Source organism: Tachysurus vachellii, chromosome 3 (assembly GCF_030014155.1).
Source record: "Tachysurus vachellii isolate PV-2020 chromosome 3, HZAU_Pvac_v1, whole genome shotgun sequence".
Lineage (NCBI taxonomy): Eukaryota > Metazoa > Chordata > Actinopteri > Siluriformes > Bagridae > Tachysurus > Tachysurus vachellii.
In genome coordinates, this window is record NC_083462.1 from 36359136 (window position 1) to 36381023 (window position 21888).

The following is a 21888-nucleotide window of genomic DNA, read 5'->3' on the forward strand; positions in this document are numbered from 1 at the left end:
AGTTATGCCAAAGCTGAGCTTATGTGAAAGCGTAATGGCATAATGAAATGTAACTCTGCCAATTGATCATAGCTTAAGCATTCTAAACAGGAACTGGATCAAGCTTTTGTTGATTTTTTATTCTTCCATTTGTCTTTGATAACCACAAAGCTGTAAGTTTCTTTAAGGAAAATCCAAAAGATGTAAATTCATTCATTGACAGACCACAGTGTCCACTACACTTACGAGAAAACATGCTGGTCTTAAGATGTAACAGTGAAAAGTATAAAGTCTATAGCATGAAATATATACAGCTGCAATACAGCAAAGTCAGCTAGCTAAGCTATAGTTGTTGATATTGTTTACTGTGAAATAGAGGGAAACATGGAGTGGAACCAATTTTTTGCAAGGTTAATTTATAAGCTATTGTTATATTCTACAACTGTGAAAGCAGCATGTCAGTGTTCTCTAGGCTTTTACAAGCACTTCTCAAAAGAATAGGGAAGGTAATAGAATTATAAAGCACAAGTTTAAATGGAATGTGCAGCTCTTATGTGTCTTCACTTTAGAGAATAACTGAGCATTTGAACAGAAAATAATCTGAGGTAGGTCTAATCTCTATTTTGCACTTTTGGACACTATTTTAATTATGTTGGCTTTGTAGAAGCCAACATTCTAATTTCCTTTATAAGCTTATTATTATTATGTTGGCTCTGTAGAAGCCAACATTCTGTTTTCCTTTATAAGCTTATTCTTCTTCTTCTTCTTCTTCTTCTTCTTCTTCTTCTTCTTATTATTATTATTATTATTATTATTATTATTATTATGTTGGCTTTGTAGAAGCCAACATTCTGTTTTCTTTTTTACTTTGTCCAAAAGTATTGGCACCCCACCGTGTATTCACGTGACGTCACGTGTAGCCCCGCCCCCAAAATAAGCGAAATCATGTTTTGCACAACATGGATGTGTCGTATATCAAAACACTCAGCCCAGTGAGGGGAACTGCCTCACGCGTGTTTTAGTCACGTCACGTGACGTCACGTGTAGCCCCGCCCCCAAAATAAGCGAAATCAAAAAGTTTGCACAACATGGACATGTCATATATCAAAACACTCAGCCCAATGAGGGGAACCGCCTCACGCGTGTTTTGGTCACGTCACGTGACGTCACGTGTAGCCCCGCCCCCAAAATAAGCGAAATCAAAAAGTTTGCACAACATGAACATGTCATATATCAAAACACTCAGCCCGATGAGGGGAACTGCCTCACGTGTGTTTTAGTCACGTCACGTGACGTCACGTGTAGCTCCAGCCCCCAAAATAAGCGAAATCAAAATATTAGCACAACATGGACATGTCATATATCAAAACACTCAGCCCGATGAGGGGAAGTGCCTCACGCGTGTTTTTGTCAGGTCACGTGACGTCACGTGTAGCCCCGCCCCCAAAGTAAGCGAAATCAAAAAGTTAGCACAACATGGACATGTCATATATCAAAACACTCAGCCCAATGAGGGGAAGTGCCTCACGTGTGTTATGGTCATGTCACGTGACGTCACGTGTAGCCCCGCCCCCAAAATAAGCGAAATAAAAAATTTGCACAATATGGACAAGTGAATATCAAAACACTCAGCACAATGAGGGAAGCTGCCTCACGTGTATTTTGTTCACGTCACGTGACGTCACGTGTAGCCCCGCCCCCAAAATAAGCGAAATAAAAAATTTGCACAACATGGACATGTGACATATCAAAACACTCAGCACAATGAGGGGAACTGCCTCATGGGTATTCGGATCACGTCACATGCTTATGTCCGCTCGCCTCCAAAAGTATTGGCACCCTAGCGGTCCAGTAGCTTTCACAATCTTTCTGTCCACTTGCCTGCAAAAGTAACACTGACCCTTATGTCCACTCACCTCCAAAAAGCACCGGCTTTTGCAAATACTTGCACCGTCAAAGCCAACATCAAAGTTTGTCTTGACGAACTTTACAAATCTAGTTATTATGTTGGCTTTGTAGAAGCCAACATTCTGTTTTCCTTTATAAGCTTATTATTATTATTATTATTATTATTATTATTATTATTATTATTATTATTATTATTATTATTCTTAGACAAAAATTTATCAAGAGTAACTCCTCCTAGGGCTTTCGAGCCACATGCACCAAATTCGGATATGTCGTAGACCCTGGTCTGAAGTTTGTTGTTATTACTTTTCTAAGCGATCGGAATTCCGGCATTCCTGGTACGGAAGCTCAAAGTGGCCTTTTTTCGTATCCACTTCCATTATAAACTTTGGAGGTTTATAACTCGGCAAGTTTTCGAGCGATTTACACCAAACTCGGACAGGTTCTTTAGGACGTTACTCCGGACGAAGTTTTTGTCTCGGCGTTCCGACGGAACTTTCGGTTTTCCCGTAGTCGACGATGGAACGTCCCATAGACTTGAATGGGGAATTCCTAAAATTCCTCTAAGCTCTCACACATGCAGCGTGCGCAGAGCTCAGGCACGGCTTCTCTCCTGTGTTCTATGCAGTATAATAATAAGTAGAATCACATAATGACTGCAGTATTGACATGAAATGTCCAAACCCTCAGTAGCCACTTTTTGCCAAAAGTACTGGCACCCCACCGGGTATACTGGTGACGTCACGTGACGTCACGTGTAGCCCCGCCCCCAAAATAAGCGAAATCAAAAATGAGCACAACATGGACATGTGACATATCAAAACACTCAGCACAATGAGGGGAACTGCCCCACGTGTATTTTGGTCACGTCACGTGACGTCACGTGTAGCCCCGCCTCCAAAATAAGCGAAATCAAAAATTAGCACAACATGGACATGTCATATATCAAAACACTCAGCCCATGAGGGGAAGTGCCTCACGTGTGTTATGGTCACGTCACGTCACGTGTCGTCACGTGAAAATAAAAAATTAGCACAACATGGACATGTGACATATCAAAACACTCAGCACAATGAGGGGAGCTGCCTCACGTGTATTTTGGTCATGTCACGTGACGTCACGTGTAGCCCCGCCCCCAAAATAAGCGAAATCAAAAATTTGCACAACATGTACATGTGACATATCAAAACACTCAGCACAATGAGGGGAACTGCCCCACGTGTATTTTGGTCACGTCACGTGACGTCACGTGTAGCCCCGCCCCCAAAATAAGCGAAATCAAAAATTTGCAGAACATGGACATGTCATATATCAAAACACTCAGCCCAATGAGGGGAAGTGCCTCACGTGTGTTATGGTCACGTGACGTCACGTGTCTTCACGTGTCGTCACGTGAAAATAAAAAATTAGCACAACATGGACATGTGACATATCAAAACACTCAGCACAATGAGGGGAACTGGCCCCCGTGTATTTTGGTCACGTCACGTAACGTCACGTGTAGCCCCGCACCCAAAATAAGCGAAAAATAAAAAATTAGCAAAACATGGACATGTAATATATCAAAACACTCAGCCCGATGAGGGGAACTGCCTCACGCGTGTTTTGGTCACGTCACGTGACGTCACGTGTAGCCCCGCCCCCAAAATAAGCGAAATCAAAAAGTTAGCACAACATGGACATGTCATATATCAAAACACTCAGCACAATGAAGGGAACTTGCCACGTGCAAGCACCATTCACATTTTCTTCAGGAAATGTACCGTTCTAGTTATTATTATTCTTCTTAGACAAAAATTTATCAAGAGTAACTCCTCCTAGGGCTTTCGAGCCACATGCAACAAATTCGGATATGTCTTAGACCCTGGTCTGAAGTTTGTTGCTATTACTTTTCTAAGCGATCGGAATTCCGGCATTCCCGGTACGGAAGCTCAAAGTGGCCTTTTTTCGTATCCACTTCCATTATAAACTTTGGAGGTTTATAACTTGGCAAGTTTTCAAGCGATTTACACCAAACTCGGACGAAGTTTACTCGGACGAAGTTTTTGTCTCGGTGTTCCGACGGAACTTTCGGTTTTCCCGTAGTCGACGATGGAACGTCCCATAGACTTGAATGGGGAATTCCTAAAATTCCTCTAAGCTCTCACACACGCAGCGTGCGCAGAGCTCAGGCACGGCTTCTCTCCTGTGTTCTATGCAGTATAATAATAAGTAGAATCCCATAATGACTGCAGTATTGACATGAAATGTCCAAACCCTCAGTAGCCACTTTTTGCCAAAAGTATTGGCACCCCACCGGGTATACTGGTGACATCACGTGACGTCACGTGACGTCACGTGTAGCCCCGCCCCCAAAATAAGCGAAATCAAAAATGAGCACAATATGGACATGTCATATATCAAAACACTCAGCCCAATGAGGGGAAGTGCCTCACGTGTATTTTGGTCACGTCACGTGACGTCACGTGTATAGCCCCGCCCCCAAAATAAGCGAAATAAAAAATTTGCACAACATGGACATGTGACATATCAAAACACTCAGCACAATGAGGGGAATTTGCCCACGTGGATTTTGGTAACGTCACGTGACGTCACGTGTAGCCCCGCCCCCAAAATAAGCGAAATCAAAAATTAGCACAATATGGACATGTCATATATGAAAACACTCAGCCCAATGAGGGGAAGTGCCTCACGTGTGTTATGGTCACGTCATGTGACGTCACGTGAAAATCCAAAATTTGCACAATATGGATATGTGACATATCAAAACACTCGGCACAATGAGGGGAACTGCCTAACGTGTATCTTGGTCACGTCACGTGACGTCACGTGTAGCCCCGCCCCCAAAATAAGCGAAATAAAAAATTTGCACAACATGGACATGTGACATATCAAAACACTCTGCACAATGAGGGGAACTGCCTCATGGGTATTCGGATCACGTCACATGCTCATGTCTGCTCCAAAAGTATTGGCACCCTAGCGGTCCAGTAGCTTTCACAATCTTTCTGTCCACTTGCCTCCAAAAGTAACACTGACCCTTATGTCCACTCACCTCCAAAAAGCACTGGCCTTTGCGAATACTTGCACCATCAAAGCCAACATCAAAGTTCGTCTCGACGAACTTTACAAATCTAGTTATTAATGGTGCTTGAAAAGCATCATTATTGTTATTCTGCATACTTATTATTCTTATTATTATTAATGGTGCTTGAAAAGCATCATTATTGTTATTCTGCATACTTATTATTATTATTCTTCTTCCGGACATTTTTTCGGTGCGTAACTTGTCCCGCAGCTTTTGTCCTAGACCCATGAATGAGGTGTCAATTCGACCGGCTCGTTGAGGACAGGTGTGCTATGACTTTTATAAGCAATCGGAATTCCGGAATTCCCGCTACGGAAGCTCAAAGGGTTTTGTTTTTCCCATAGACTTGAATGGGGAATTCTTAAAATTCGTTTGTTCTCTCTGTAGATGTAAAGCACACTCTCAATACATGTAACTATCAACTCCACACTATCAATCCAATGATTCCACAAGTATTGGCCCCCAGTCAATACACTTTTGTCCAAAAGTATTGGCACCCCACCGGGTATTCACGTGACGTCACGTGTAGCCCCGCCCCCAAAATACTGTTCTATGCAGTATAATAATAAGTAGAATTCCATAATGACTGCAGTTTTTATATGAAATGTCAAAACACTTAGTAGTCACTTTTGTCCAAAAGTATTGGCACCCCACCGGGTATTCACGTGACGTCACGTGTAGCCCCGCCCCCAAAATAAGCAAAATCAAAAGGTTTGCACAACATGGACATGTCATATATCAAAACACTCAGGCCGATAAGGGGAACTGCCTCACGCATGTTTTGGTCACGTCACGTGACGTCACGTGTAGCCCCGCCCCCAAAATAAGCTAAATCAAAAAGTTAGCACAACATGGACATGTCATATACCAAAACACTCAGCCCGATGAGGGGAACTGCCTCACGCGTGTTTTAGTCACGTCACGTGACGTCACATGTAGCCCCGCCCCCAAAATAAGCAAAATAAAAAATTAGCACAACATGGACATGTGACATATCAAAACACTCAGCACAATGAGGGAAACTGCCACACGTGTATTTTGGTCACGTCACGTGACGTCACGTGTAGCCCCGCCCCAAAATAAGAATTACATCACGTGACGTCATGTGAAAATAAAAAATTTGCACAACATGGACATGTGACATATCAAAACACCCAGCACAATGAGGGGAAGTGCCTCACGGGTATTCGGATCTCGTCACATGCTCATGTCCGCTCGCCTCCAAAAGTATTGGCATCCTAGCGGTCCAGTAATTTTCACAATCTTTCTGTCCACTTGACTCCAAAAGTAACACTGACCCTTATGTCCACTCGCCTCGAAAAAGCACCGGCCTTTGCGAATACTTGCACCGTTAAAGCCAACATCAAATTTTGTCTCGACGAACTTTATAAATCTAGTTGATTTTAAAATTATAATCTTACCATGATAGTTAGAGTGTCTTTTTTTAAACTTTACAATTTTATTATTTAGACAATTTATTTATCATATCTAAAATGTGCATGGTTTATGTTTCAGAAATTCGTTAAGTATAGGGCTTTTGGGTGTAGTTAGAAAGTGTTCCATCCAAGGAGTTTTAATCCTATTATGATACATCTTGAATTATAGTTTGAGCGTGTGGTAGCCTAGTGGTTGAGATGTTGGGCTACCAATCGGAAGGTTGTGAGTTCGATCCCAGGTCCACCAAGCTGCCACCTTTGGGCCCGTGAGTAAGGCCCTTATCCCTCAATAGCTCAATTGTCTAAAAAAATACAAAACAAGATAATGTAAGTTGCTCTCGATAAGGGCGTCTGCCAAATGCTGGTACTCTAAAGTAAATTAGCTTTTTTGCCTGTCTCTACTGTTTAGAGAGTCGCTGGACACGGTACTGAACTGGTGTGGGTCGGTTGGTACCCAGTCTCAGTTTTTTACCCTGTACCTTTAAACTAATCTGAGTTGTGGTGTTGTGACCTTGACTGCCCACTTGGTAATACAGGGGTGTATGTCAAACCACTAGAACCAGGTGAAGGGTAAGGGACAACTGGTTAGGTAATATCTGATGTCCTCTTAAGGCCTCATACTCCATTGGCACAAACACTGCTTTGTAGAAGACAATGTAAAATTAGCTCCAGTGTTCAGGTGTTTGAACCTAGGGCTCTGGACTGAGCCTGGTGGTAATTTAATTTGTTGTCTTGGGACTTAGGTGCAGTGCTAAGAACCAAGGTTCAAGTCATTCACCCTGGCTATCCATTGCAGCTAAGCTGGCCTACAGTAAGGAGAAAGAGTGCCTTAATATGTAATGTCCATGGTTCTGAGAGAGCCTGTCATTCTACTCTGCTCTGCAGGAGATGAGGTTTGAGTGATGAATACACACAACTGTTATTAACCCATTGTTTATGAACAGAGAACACCTAGCTCTTTGTTTGATGTTTCTATTTACAAGATTAATCTATGAGCTTATTCAACTCCTCAAGCATTTTTTGGAGCACAACACATCTTCTCATAGGATATGTCAACACACATGCAGCTTCTAGCTAGTTACCCCATCATACAACATCTACCACCTGAGAAGTGTGAGGGCTTTCATATGATTCCTCCACAGCATTCTTTTTGAATTGCTGCTCATACTATGTTACAGGGCAGCTGGACATCAAAGGAAAAGCACTCAAAGGAAAGCATGAGCAGACCACAATTAGTTAGTGTCCTTCTGGTAGACAGGAGTGGGAGTAATGCCATCCATCCCACCCACACAGCATGGACAGTTATGCTTTCTTTGACTCCAGGCCATAGTTGGCTGTGGAATCACTGGGATTCAATCTGTATAGAATGAATAGTTGTGTTGTACCACTGTGGGGTCATTGCTACCCTTCTTGAGTGAAAGCCTGAGAGGATTATTCTGAAACTCCTTATTTATGGCATATGCATTTCTTGTAGTTGCTGTTCGTGGGGCTTGGTTGGTTTCTGGCAACTTGCATATTGTTAAACCACAGGGACTGTGGTACCTAGCATTGTGGACTCCTCCTCCTTCTTAAGCACAGTGAGCAGCTTCGAGTGCATGAAAATGAGAAAGTCAATCTGTTGGAAGACTTGGAATATTCATATAGTGTCATGAACACCTGGGTTATGCCCTTCACCTTAGGCATCCTCTGCAGGGAAGCATGGAAAAAGGTACTATGGTACTATTCAAGGTCCTTCATAGATAATCTTTAGGGCCTTAACCGATGACTGATGCACATCAGCAACTGCTCTTCAACCCCCTTTTTTGTGAAAGGATTACTATACAGTTTTTATAGATAGATCCATCTGCAAAATCAGTTACTAGTTTAAGACAATGTCAATAAGAAGTCAGCTCTTCATGAGGAGCTACATCAATCATTTACTGTTGAACATCAACCATTAAACAAAAAGGCTTAAAAATGTGTTTCTAAGACAAACCTAAATACTAGAGCTGGTTTCTACATACATGGATAATTTTCGATGTGCTACTTCAGAAAATGGAGTTGAGAAATGTAAGTGCATGTATGCCAGGAAGGAGGGTGACAAAGAACAGGATCTGAAAAGTGAATGATACATGACCATATGATTAAAATACTCAAAAGTTTTAGTCATTGCCAGGAAGTCAAGAAAGACGGAGAGCCAGAGCCCATTCCAATTTACTATTATTTGTATGGTCATGCTTAATTTGCTGTAGGCATATGTGTATGATTCAGTGATGCATGGAGGCTGTCTGATAATAGCTGTCACTCTGATGCTATGTTTGACAAGCATGACAAGCAATGTCTCTGATATGCTATATTAGTCCAATAATTGTCTCTAGTCTGAAATTATATCTACAGTTCTGGTGTGGGATTCCTTTGGAGCTGACAAGTATTGAATTACAGTGTTATCTGTATTCATAGAAATATAATGCCTCAATTGGTTTATTTGACACTTAAATTCCAGCTGTGCCGCATACCTGGGGATTTTCTGAATATGTTTGACTTAGTTAAATGACAAGTGCTTGTCCAAATATCTTTAGTATTGACAAGTGCTCACTGTTAACCTTGTGGTTGGCTAAACTGCATGTCAATATTAAAGGGTCACAAACTTTTTTGACATTAGAGGAAAGACAATTACGACCACATCGGTCGGTCGGTCGGTCAGTTGGTCATCATTTTCCAATTTGCCAGCAGTTACATTTTTCATATATTAAATGACACCTAACGCTAATTTTATCTACACCTTTATCAGATATATCATTTAACCAGTCTTCAGTGGTTTGACTAACATAGAAATAAAGAGAAACAGAGAAACCTTTCATTTTATATACAGAATGTGTTCGTTACTTTTATTTGTTTATGTGAAAACATTATTTATTAATGTTTGGCATGAAGCTTCTTATAAGTACAGAAAATCTCTACAGTATAAGAATAAAATATAGCCTAGATGGAACTGTAATATTTTTTGATATTTTAAATAGAAAGCCATGCCAGGCTGTCTGCTTAAGCAGTCCTCTGAAGAGTTCATTTATTGGAGTATGTTTGCACAGAACACACTCTCGAACATACTTAATGGAAGAATATTCATAGCTGAAATTAGGGTTTTAATATCCATCTGATGGAGCTGGGGAGCATTTAATGTAGATTTGTACCTTATTAACACACAATTATTTAACACTTTTTTGTGAATGTACAGTATGCCTGTGTTTTGTGTGTGTGTAGGAGAAGGAGAAGGAGTGTATTGAACTGAAGCACAAATTAGCTCGTATGCCCGGTCCAGAGGCAGCTGAACAACTCAGGAAAACTCAGCAAACACTGAAGGAAAAGAACAAACAGGTCATGGTAGGTTTGAGTCTCTCTTTCTTGTACTCCCTCTCATTTTTTTCTTCTTTATCTCTCCCTACTCCATGATTTACGCATTCACTATTAAAGGAATAACCAATCCACTCTGAGCTGCACTCCCCCTCATGCCCCCACCTCAAAACGTCGGGCTTTTATCAGATCATAAATCATTTTCCCACTTTTTCCCCTCTCTGTGCTCACCCCTCACTATCATGGGTATGAATAATTAGTTACCCTTCTGCCTAATTAAGAACTCCTGTGCCTGGTCACAAACGGCTAGAACTAACATCGTCTGGGATTTTCTGTCGCGACTGTAGCTTTTTGGTTGACCTAATTCCTTCATCACAAAAAAAGAAACCTGGATGCAACAATCTCCTTTCACTAATCTGTAGGTTCTGAAAGACAGATAATCACAAATGTTATATGAGAAACCAACAGAGAACCACAGGGTTGATGGCCTCTTAGAGCAAATCTTAACTGATATTAAGATACAGTAAGAACAGTAACAAATGTAACAATCACTCAGGATATTGGGACAGGTAAGATAGACGGGAGATAAGGGGTAAATGCTTTGCAGCACCATACAGGTACATAAGTATTGTTTTCTATCGATTTCTAGTTGTTCTCATAAATTAAGCCTCATTTCTAATTTCTTTGCTGCAGTTAGAGCTTTCAGTTCACCTTAAAACACAATATTGTTACAACCTTTTTGTTTTATTTTGGCTAAAACACTTTTTTTTAGTAGGAAATCATTTACTACTAAAAAAACATCTGTATAATAACTGAAACTAATTGTAATTACCTAATATTACACACACTAATATTTCCTGTTTTTGATATACATGAGTGTGTGTTTGAAAAGTTTATTCACATGTGTCTATTTTTCTTAAGGCCAGACTTTGTGTTAACTTTATAGCACTGCTCATGGATCAGTTTTCCTCCTAGGGTTTTTTGTAAGTGGTCAAACGAAATCTGGTTCAGCAAATTTGTTCAGAGAATGAGCCCAGGAGTCCCATTCAGTCCCATTCAGAAGTGCTGCTGCAGGCTCAGCTTTATGGCGAGATTTTTATGGCTATGGCTAAATCTGATCTTACATAAGCACTCTTGCTCTGAGCTCCATTATGAATGCAGGCCTGTTAGCCTGTGCCTATCTCAGGCGTCATTGGGCATCAAGGCAGGATACACCCTGGACGGAGTGCCAACCCATCGCAGGGCACACACACTCTCATTCACTCATGCAATCACACACTAGGGACAATTTTCCAGAGATGCCAATCAACCTACCATGCATGTCTTTGGACCGGGGGAGGAAACCGGAGTACCCGGAGGAAACCTGCAAGGAGAACACGCAAACTCCACACACACAAGGTGGAGGCAGGAATCGAACCCCCGACCCTGGAGGTGTGAGGCAAACGTGCTAACCACTAAGCCACCGTGCCCCCGCAGGCTCCTAAATAAACCTGTTAAATTAAACTCCCTGAATTAGTCCACCTTCTTTTTCTTTTTGTAATAAGAAGAGGCACTTTGCATCACAGAAACCTATTCATTTCTGCAGATACTTGACAGACCCCTCGGCTAGACAACACAATTGGAACCTTTTCTGCTTTTTTTCTTTTCAACCTGCCTTTGTCAGTCATTAAACATTATATACACATAAACGAACAGACACTCAAACACACACAAACACACTTTCAGTCCCTCCACTCTTCTTTCCTCTGTATCTTTCCATTTTTCCTTTTCACTTTTCAAATGAAAGTTTTAATTTTGATAGACAGCACAGATTTAAACAGGAAATGAGAAACAGAAACCTGATGATTGCCAGAGTCCACTCAATGTAGCAGCTGGAAATTGCTAAAATGATTCAGAGAGACTCAACTGAACAGAATTGACTGCTACATCTACTGTATTTTTGTTAAATGACCTTACACTAGCTGTACTCCATCATAATGCAAGGTCCTGATTAACAACTTATATGATTGGTCAAAATGTACTAGTATAATAAAAGTACAAATATTTATGAACATAGAGCTCACCTGCAGTGAGGGGAAATAAGCAGTGTTGTAATGTAACAGAGTACAAATACTTTGTTACTGTACTTAAGTAGAAATTTCACGTATCTGTACTTTACTTCGCTATTTAAATTTATGTCAACTTTCACTTTTACTCCACTACATTTCCTAGATGAAATGTATACTTTTACTCCGATATATTTCCACTAAGTATCTTCGTTACTCGTTACTACAAAATAAAATCAGAAGAAACGTGTGCGACTGCAATAAGGGAGGTTTGGCGAATCACTGCTCCTAGATTGCATTACGCTCCACACGCTCTATTTCAGCGTAATGTTGCCAAAGTAGGAGGAAGCACAACTGAAACCACCATCGAAGCACCTACTGGCGGACCTCTCATTATCGTAGACGACCACCCTGATGATAGTGGTGAACTCGGTGAACAGAGTGAAGAAGATAACGTTATACACCCGTGGCCGTATTTGCAAGTAATGTTTCTGTACATTGGAATGAAAGATTTTTCCTACCGGATGAAGTGCCTCTTATGCCTACCGAAAATCACTGAAATTTTACTTTTTACTTTTACTTCAAATACTTAAGTACATTAAATATCAGAAAATTACTTTTGATACTTAAGTACAGTATATCCCTGCTAAAAAAAACAGCATTGCTGGTCCAGCATAAGGTATGTTTTGCATGCTGGGACCAGCTTGGGATGGTGGTATGCTGGTCCAGCATGAGGTGCTGGTTGCTGGTGTGCGGGCCGACCAGCCTGGGATGCTGGTGTGTTGGCCGACCAGCCTGGGATGCTGGTGTGCTGGTCAACATATGTTGTCTTTTGGATGCTAGTATAATCCCAGCAAGACCACAACAAACCCATTTGTTACAGTACATATCACATTTCTTAGTGCATATTCATAGTTAAATAAAGACCAAGACAATTTTCTAGAGAATTGTAATTCACTTTTTAATAAAGAAAAACATTCTGGATATTCCTATGATTTACATGGCTTTCTTTATATATATAAGTTTGTTTAAAATATTTATTGGACAATGACATTTGCCATCACACTGTAATTTACACACGTGCACAAATAACGTTACACAATATAACCTTTACAACACACATTTTTGGTCTTAGCTTCCGCTCTCTCTTTTAGCGAGGAAAAAGTAGTATGTGGTGGCGATGACCATGTTTTTTTAAGAGGTGCTACCCGGAGTCGTTTGCCTTTAGTGCACTTATACTAATTTTGATAAACACTGTAAGGTATATAATGTAGTCGAAAACATTGCGAGATTTATTTTAGGAAAGTGCAGGAACTACATTTACCTTCGTGAACATAGTTGCTTTAAAGGTTGCATAGCAACACTGATGCAGGGTAATAACTCTTCACATTACCACTTTACTAATAAAATAGACAAACAACTTACAGTAACTGCTCCTTAATTGAGACAAATGGATTATATGTATATATATATATATATATATATATATATATATATATATATATATATATATATATATATATATATATATAATATAATTTATACATATAATCAATTTGTCTCAATTAAGGAGCAGTTACTGTAAGTTGTTTGTCTATTTTATTAGTAAAGTGGTAATGTGAAGACATTACTTCACACAATTAACTAATTTTAGACCTACCGTTTCAAGGCCAAAATGGCATCAAGCCATATTACATGAAAAAGTGATTCATCATTTTTTAGCTTTCCATTCTGTGAACATGGACCAGTTATGGAATTTTGTAAGCATCATCAAAATGTATTTTTATTTTTGAATGCATAAAAACCAATCAAGTTCTAGATAGAAATTCTGCAAAAAAGCATCCAAAGACAAATTGCTCTTGTTGTCCTTTCCGATTGAAAGGTTCTGAGGGAAATAATTACTGACCAACAATCTAATGGAAAAAAGCTACATGAACTTAACCATATGGTTTAATGATATACAAGGGTATATTTGATTATTTACAGGTTCCTATGGTTCATGGAACCACAATTAATTATCCCCAGCAAGGTAAGATAAGGAAAGTAAGAGAGCTGAACTGACTGAACTTTCTGGTGTGAAGATATACATTTCAACGCAAGACAACGACCAAAGAGAAGCCTCAAGAAGGCTTTGCATGGTCAAACCAATTTCCTGACTTTATTTATGAAAAATAATGGAAAAAGTCCATCAGGGTTAGACAAAAATTAAACAACAATGCTGCAAAAATATCATCCATTCTTACTAGAGACATCAACAATAGCAAGTACAGTATTAATGTAGTTTATTGTAAAGAAATTGGTGTGTTGTATTTGGATATCAGAATACCCTTTGGGCTTTTATCTCTTACATTTAAAGTTAAATGAAATTATGTATTGTCTCTAAGCAGTCAAAAGTAATGCAGAATTTAGTTCATCTCACCACTAAAACCCCAAAATAAGTTGTCCCGGAGTAACATTTGATTAAATACCCAATGAACATGCTTGTAAAGACCAAATTACAGTATAATGAATAAACCATTTACAGTAATATTACCATGCTTTCTGGATTGTCCCATTGGTTGTATGAACTGTCCCTGTTTCGTTTACAGGTGCTGTCAGTTGAAGTCAACATGTACAAGTCTCAGGCAATGGAGTACAAGAAAGAGATTGAGCAACTGGACAATGAGTTAAAGAAGTACTTCATGCAGAAACGCAAGGATCAAAAGTAAGAGTAAGACTAACGAAGTATTAAAGATGTAACGCACTTATTCATAGTGACCTTTTCCGTGCGGGTTCATGCTCATACTTCATGTACAAGTTTTCTTGAAATTACATAAACTTCAGGAAAGTAAGGGATATTAAAAATGAGCTGCACTGAAATTATGGCTATAATTTAATATAAAAAGAGACAAGATTAAGTGGAACTGCAATGCCAGCTGATCTCCATGACTGATCTCCATGACTTATCAGCTGTACGTTTACACGGCTCACACAATGCCAGCAGTAGACCTTTATAAAGCCTAATTAAATTGTCACTGATCCTGTTGCCTTTTAGTAGATGGGTGTTAACGTTAACCTCCAAGAGCCCTTCTGGTGAGTGGGGATTCAATGAGGTGCTGTTTCATTTCCTCTTGATTTATATCACTGGTAAGCATTGCTTGATTAACATCTAGTGGCCGATCAGTCAAACTCTCAGCTTCTATTTCCTGTCCTTACAGTTGCAAGAAAACGCACACATAAAATTCCCTTTAAGTATTAACCTAAACATTATAAGAGCTTATTAGTAATTTGCTCTTTTTAAAATTAATAATATTAATAAACTGAGTAAAATTTTAGCCTGATGTTACTGCTGCTGGAAAGGTCTGGAATCGTTTATTTGAATCATTTATAGCTTGATAGCTAATATTTTTTTCCTAATAGTTTAAAAAGTAAGCTGTTCTGGCTGAGACAAGGGCTTGATGGTAGTTATTGATACCTTTTGCTCTAAGCTATTTGGAAGACCTTGATTTTGTTTTTCCACCACCATCACTCACACTGCCATGAGATTTGATTCAGGACGTGCAATTGTTCACTGTACCAAAGGATCGATCTTTTAATTATAGTTTTTCTCACATCAGGTGGTGCAACACTGTTCAAGGTACATCTTCAAGATGTATTTAATCCCTCAACCATTCAGTCAAGTGAAATGCACCTGTGACTGCTGTGCCTCAGTTGGATATCTAATGCTAAAACACAGAAGCTTTAAAAACACCTAATCTAATCAGACATTGGCAGCTATATTCAGGATGTAGCCAGATAACTATATAAGAAACTATAAAAGTAAAATAAGCTAAAACTTACTACAGCATCCTAGATCCTCGACCTGACACGATGAAAAATGAATTGAAATACACTATTTACAGAAAGACTTATTCTTTGAAAATGTATTTTATCAGGAATTGATGTGGAGAGCTTCATGTGAGTTACAGGTATACACTTTAAAGTTAAAACTGACTTATACAGTATGTGTAGGCTTTTACTGAAATTTTTCTAGTGCACAGAAAAAAGCACACATTATTAATAGAAAACACAAATCTTGATCAATTTACTCAGTGTAAATGATATCGGTTCCACATGTTTGACTGAGTTACATGAACACAGTTTGTTTTTGTGATTCCAACAATATTTTCAAAGCAGCGAATAAAACGAATCTTTCTCACCTGTCCTGAGAGTTTAATCCAGCTCACCTGCAATAGTCACGTTACCATAGTCAATGTCCTGCAATAGTCACGTTACCTTGTTGTGGAAGTTCTGAGGTTAGAGAGATTTAAAGAATAAAGTATAACACTGGTAGACACGGGCAAGAATAAAAAGGTTACACAATTTATTGTGCTCAGCTGAGCAGCAGGACCCAACACTGCACATGTATAATGAGAAATGAAGGGCCACAATCATTGATTACATCAAGATTTTATAGACAGAACTCAAGAAAACAGAAGATATGTAAAAGCAAAACATCATCAATCATTGGCTCAAAATTACCACATACATCTCCTGACCAAGCTAATCTGACCATGCCAAGGTCTTCTAGAGGACCTACTGTTTATGGACAACTCGTCCCCAGTCCCTACTGCCCTTGTCATAATCTTAACAAAACCTACTGATGACAATGTCAGTCTCTGGTCATGACGCACACAGGGTACAAGCATAGAAGGACAAAGCCTTGTGAACATCTTAAGACTAGAAATTTCCACCACAATTCCCCTCTTTTGTCCCAAAATTTCAATAATCATTAATCTGTAACCAAATCTAGACTCTAAATAATATATGCTATTACTAATAATCAACTACTTGATCCATCATTTGCTTAATCAGTATCACTTAATCAGTTATGAGTATATTCTCATATGGCTTAGGCTAAGTTTAATCATGTATAATCTCACATAAGCATATCATTTCCCTTGTAAGGTTTTCATGAACGCATCATAAAATACATGAACTTCAGTGGACAATATGCTGTTTTTGTGGGGACAGAACCCAAACAGAAATGCAGTTAAAGGCAAAGCATTAAACATCTATCTCATTGTAACTTTTCTACAAGTCAAAAGTCTCTACTGTCCGTATTCATCTTTGTCTGTTTCCGGATCAGTCTGGCCAAATTCAATGAAATAGTGTATGTGTTTGTGTGTGTGTATGTCAGTCTGGGGTCGTAGTCAGTATGTAATACTGTATAGCCGTCTACTATCGTCTACTATCGAAAGTGTCACATTTACCTCTGTCACTTAGTTTAATTTCATTAACATTTGTGTTCACATTTGTGTGCGTGTGTCGATGTTACTCTTTTCAGATGACGCTGCTTCTTCTCAGTGTTGGAGAGCAGGTGTTATACCGGTGTTTCTTCTGTTTTCTTCTGACTCAGACACTTTACGCTTCGTAGAGAGTCAGTTGGAGCTCATGGGAGAGGTTACTAGCACGTCACCATGTGCCCTGATGCTCCCTTTCGTTCTTCTTAACAGTTGTCAGTTGCTGGTTTCTCCTTTGGCTCAGGGACCTGCTTACAGTGGTTAACGTTAATCCACGTCTGCAACCTTCACCGCAGTCTGCATGGTCAGAAGTACCTGAAATGGTCCCAGCCACCGCCTGGCTCTCCAGCTTTTCCTCCTGAAATCCTTCACCACCACCCAGTCACCTGGTTTGAGATTGTGCAGATCTGTTTGCGTCACCTTGGGCAGTGCTTCCTTCAACTGCTTATGGATTTGAGACAAAATAGAGGACAAGTTTGCACAATAACACACTGGCTTGTGGTTAATCTGGGTGTGTGTCTAGGCTCAATTCCTGTATTTGGGGGTCTGCCAAACAGTATCTCAAACGGGCTTAAATTCACTCTCCCCCTGGTTCTTGTTCTCATGTATAATAACACGATTGGGAGGGCCATTCTCTCGCTCTACTGCCCCTCCGCTGGCAGGGTGGTATGCACAGTGTTGTCTGAGATCTATACCCAAGTACTCTCCCACCCGTCGAAGTGCTTGGTTTACAAAGGGAGTTCCATTGTCACTACTGATTTTGTCAGGGATTCCCCAACGAGGGATAATTTCAGACAGGAGTGCTTTAGCTAACGCACTTGCATCCTGTTTGGAAGTGGGGAAAGCTTCCACCCACTTAGAGAACATATCCACTATCACCAGACAGTATTTTTTCCCTTTGCTGGGTGTCAGTTCAATGTAAACCATCTGTAGGTGTTCAAATGGTCGCTGTGGTGGAGGATGGGCGCTTTGGGAGACTTTAACACCTCAGCCAGTATTGTTTGTTGCACACAGTATACACTTTTCACAGAATTTCTGGGAATAGTTAGCAAAGCCCTTAGTGTGCCAGTATCTGGAGACACTGTTATACATCCCCCTTTTGACGCATGGTCTTGCCCATGCGCCAATTTAACATAGAATGGAAACAGTTTCTTTGGCAGGAATGGTTTGTCATCTGGGCCGTACCAAACCCCATCTCTTACCACACCTCCTGCTTTCCTCCAAGTGGCTCTCTCTTCCGCTGTAGATTGTGACTGAAGATCTTTGAGATCAGCTGTGGGAGTACATATTTTCAACATACACAAAGTTTCGGCATTCACAGAAATTTTTGCTTCACACTTACATACAGCAATGGATTTTGGAAGTTGGATTGCATCCAGGAGCTCAGAAATCAGGCCATTGTGCGTGATCGTTTTACCTGATGAAGTCAGGAAACCTCTGTGTTTCCACAAAGTACCAAAATCATGAACTACTCCAAATGCATACCTACTGTCAGTATAAATGGTGACAGTCTTGTCTTTTGCCAATTTGCAAGCTGCTGTTAAAGCAACCAACTAGGCTGCCTGTGCAGAGAGATGCTCTGGTAATGATTCTGCTTTAAGTGTTTCGTGTTGTGTAACTACTGCATACCCCATGCAGTTGCGGCCTGTTTTCTGATCTCTGAAGGCTGATCCATCCACAAAAAGCTCAAGATCTGGATTCTGCAACGGCGTCTCCTGCAAATCAGACCTAGGACTGCAAATGTCATTTACAACTGCAACACAATTGTGTGGTTCTCCATCTGCTTCTGTAGGGAGAAGAGTCACAGGGTTTAGTATAGTACAGCGTTTTACTTTCACATTTGGCATGTCAAGCAAAATAGTGTGATATCTCAGCCATCGTGCTGCATCTGGTGTCCAAATCAGTGTACTGTGGGCCTGTAGGCCTTTGACATGAACGATTGCGCTCAAGGGCGCTTCGAATACTGCATAGTTGGGAATGAAGGTCCTGCAATAAGAACACATGCCTAAAAATGACATCAATTGTATCTTTGTGTTAGGCTTTGGGATGTTTTGGATTGCTGCATCTCTGTTCTGCTTAATAGTTTTGCCTTGTTCTGATATCAGATGCCCCAAGAATTTTACTTGTTGTACAAACTGCAGCTTTGATAAACTCACCTTGTGACCTTCCTTTGCTAGATGACAAAGCAACGCAACAGTGTCTTTTTCACATTGGTCTTTGGATGGCGCTGCAATCATGCAGTCGTACATGTATTGAAGAATTGCTGACCCTGGGGTCAGAGTCAGAGATTCTAGACTGTTCTTATTCGCTTCATTGTAGATAGTAGGAGATTCACAATACCCCTGACACAATTTGGTAAAAGTGTACGGTTTTCCACTGAAGGAAAATGCAAACCAAAACTGGCTGTCTGGATGAAGTGTACACTGAAAAAAGCATTAGCTATGTCTACTACAGAAAACCACTTGCTGTCTGGTGGAATCTGAGACAAGATTGTGTAAGGGTTTGGCACATTTGGAGCTCTTGAAATTACTGCATCATTCACTACTTGCAAATCTTGGACAAAGCACCACTCCTCTGGTTCTCCCAGAGGGCTAATTTATTTTCACAGGAAAGATAGGTGTTCTCACTGGAGAGTTTTCACATATCACGATCACACCAGCCTCCCGCAGTGAATTAAATACCGGTGTGATACCCTTGATGACCTTGATGGCTTTAAGGGGTACTGTGTTTTGCAAGGTCTGTAATCTGATTTAGGTGTTATCTGCACAGGTGCACAATTTTTGATTAGACCTACATCATATTTCCCTGTTGCCCAAAGTTCTCTGGGAACTGCTTGTAATCAGGGGTCTTCCCCAGAAATGTGTGTCATCTGCCACATTGTTTTCAGTACATCTGTGTCTGCCTGTGGCATTATCTCAACTGTTTTGTCAACAAAAGCCATCCAATTCAAGGACATGCAATAAGCTCTAGTTTTCTCACTGTACAACACTGTGGGATCTGAACTGGGCTTCCAATCACCAGCTTCAACACACTTTAATGTCCATTTCCCTACAGATGTGGCCTTTAAGAATGCGCGTCTTCTACCGCGGCATTTGGCAATTCGTGCCACAGCGTACCACAGCTTTCTGCACTTCTGTTTGGGGGGCTATCTTAGCAATCACCTTAATGTGTTTCGCTTCACAGAATTTCCACCAGGGGGTGCATAAGAACACTGTTTCTCTTAAACACTCAAAGGTTTTTAAGATTGTATAATATGTTTATATTATTAATTTACATTTAAAAATTTTAGATTTTTTTATTTTACTTCACATTACATCAGAATTGTGAGAAAACATCCACAATAAAATATAATTATAAACATGTATGATACACCGTTGGCTATGGGATTTTTTAAATTAACATTTGTTCTACATTTACATTTACAGCATTTGGCAGACACCCTTATCCAGAGCGACAAACATAAGTGCTTAAATCTCTAACACTGAATACATTAATGCTGGCTCACTAAGTTACATACTTAAGATACCATGAGTTTAAAACATTGTTCAAAGTTACAATGAAAGTGTCAAAGGTTGTGTTTTTTTTTTTTTTTTAAATGCAAAAGATAAGGAAAGAAGTGCTAGTTGAAGTGTTTCCTGAATATGTAGGTCTTCAACTGCCGCTTGAAAATAGCCAGTGACTCAGCTGTCCGGACCTCTAGGGCAGACGTATTCAACTAAAATTTAAAGAGGTCCAGTAAGAGAAAATTTCTTGAAGCAAAGGTCTGGAAGATCATAATGTCTCACTAGTTAGTGTGATATATATTTAAGTAGCCTAGTAGTTGTATCAACATCTGCAAGCAATCAATACCTGACTGTCAAATCAAATAAATTCAGTACAATTCAAAAACATTTTGATAATATTTATTGTTTTCAGCAGCAGCAGCGTTTTCAGCAGCAGCAGCGTTTTCAGCAGCAGCAGCGGATTTGGAGCTCTCGCTTTCATTTGTTTGCTTGGCTGAGTATCTTTACTCAATTGCGATTTATCTTGAGCTAAACTCTAACTCCTTACCCTTTGACATCTTTATTAATTTGTTTTCCCAGTGCCCGCTGCTAGCTGGTTAGCACCGCTAGCCTATTAGCCCGCTTCTGCTAGTACACACTACACACTAACTCTAAGTCTCCCATCTGCAAATACTTCTTAAAACCTAGAATAATCGCGCGATATACATTTCGATATCGTTACATCCTATTTATTTGTTTTCCCAGCGTCCGCCTCTAGCCGGCTAGCATAACTAGCCTGTTAGCCGAGTACCGCTAGTACACCTTTTACATCAATTATCTCTGTTGCTCTTACTATATAACACCATGTCGGTTACGTCTCTGCCTTTGAGTGCAGGTGAGGACACGTTCGAGCTGCACTCGGTGGAACTGGAGCTGGAGGCTGTGGAGAAGCAGATCCGCGACCTACAGGTGAAGCAGGCCGAGCTGCGGGAGCGGAAAGCAGCGCTGGAAGCCCCCCGGTCTCAGGTAAACTCCCGGCATTTAATCACTACTCCTTCCACCTCTACTCCGTGTGTTTCTCTGTCCAGGCCCAACGCACCCAGGAAGTGGCCTGGCCAGGGGCAGTTCACTCCAGCGCCGGGGCACCGCGGATCCTGGGTGCAGCAGCGGAGGACACGTGCCGGGCCCCGGTCGAGGACCTCTCCCCCTCCACCACCGCCGGTCTTCGAGATCCCCACCCGGAACCGCTTCGCCCCCCTTCGTGAGACGGACCGCGACACTGTGATCATCGGAGACTCCATCGTCCGCCACGTCCGTGCTACTGTGGCTAAAGGTAAGGCTCGCACTCACTGCTTACCT

General features: G+C 40.5%; 2 protein-coding genes across 2 annotated transcripts in view; both read left to right on the plus strand.

Moving 5' to 3' along the window:
• LOC132842104 (cilia- and flagella-associated protein 58-like) overlaps positions 1 to 17312 on the plus strand; it is a 139584-nt gene extending 122272 nt beyond the window's left edge. The window contains exons 16-19 of the mRNA XM_060864776.1: positions 9652 to 9771; positions 14375 to 14490; positions 15383 to 15402; positions 17092 to 17312. Coding sequence (XP_060720759.1) covers positions 9652 to 9771; positions 14375 to 14490; positions 15383 to 15402; positions 17092 to 17312 — 477 coding nt within the window. The remainder of the gene's footprint in view (positions 1 to 9651; positions 9772 to 14374; positions 14491 to 15382; positions 15403 to 17091) is intronic.
• The window catches only part of LOC132843573 (histone H2AX-like), a 264980-nt gene that overhangs the window by 163685 nt on the left and 79407 nt on the right, over positions 1 to 21888 (plus strand). The window lies entirely within an intron of this gene.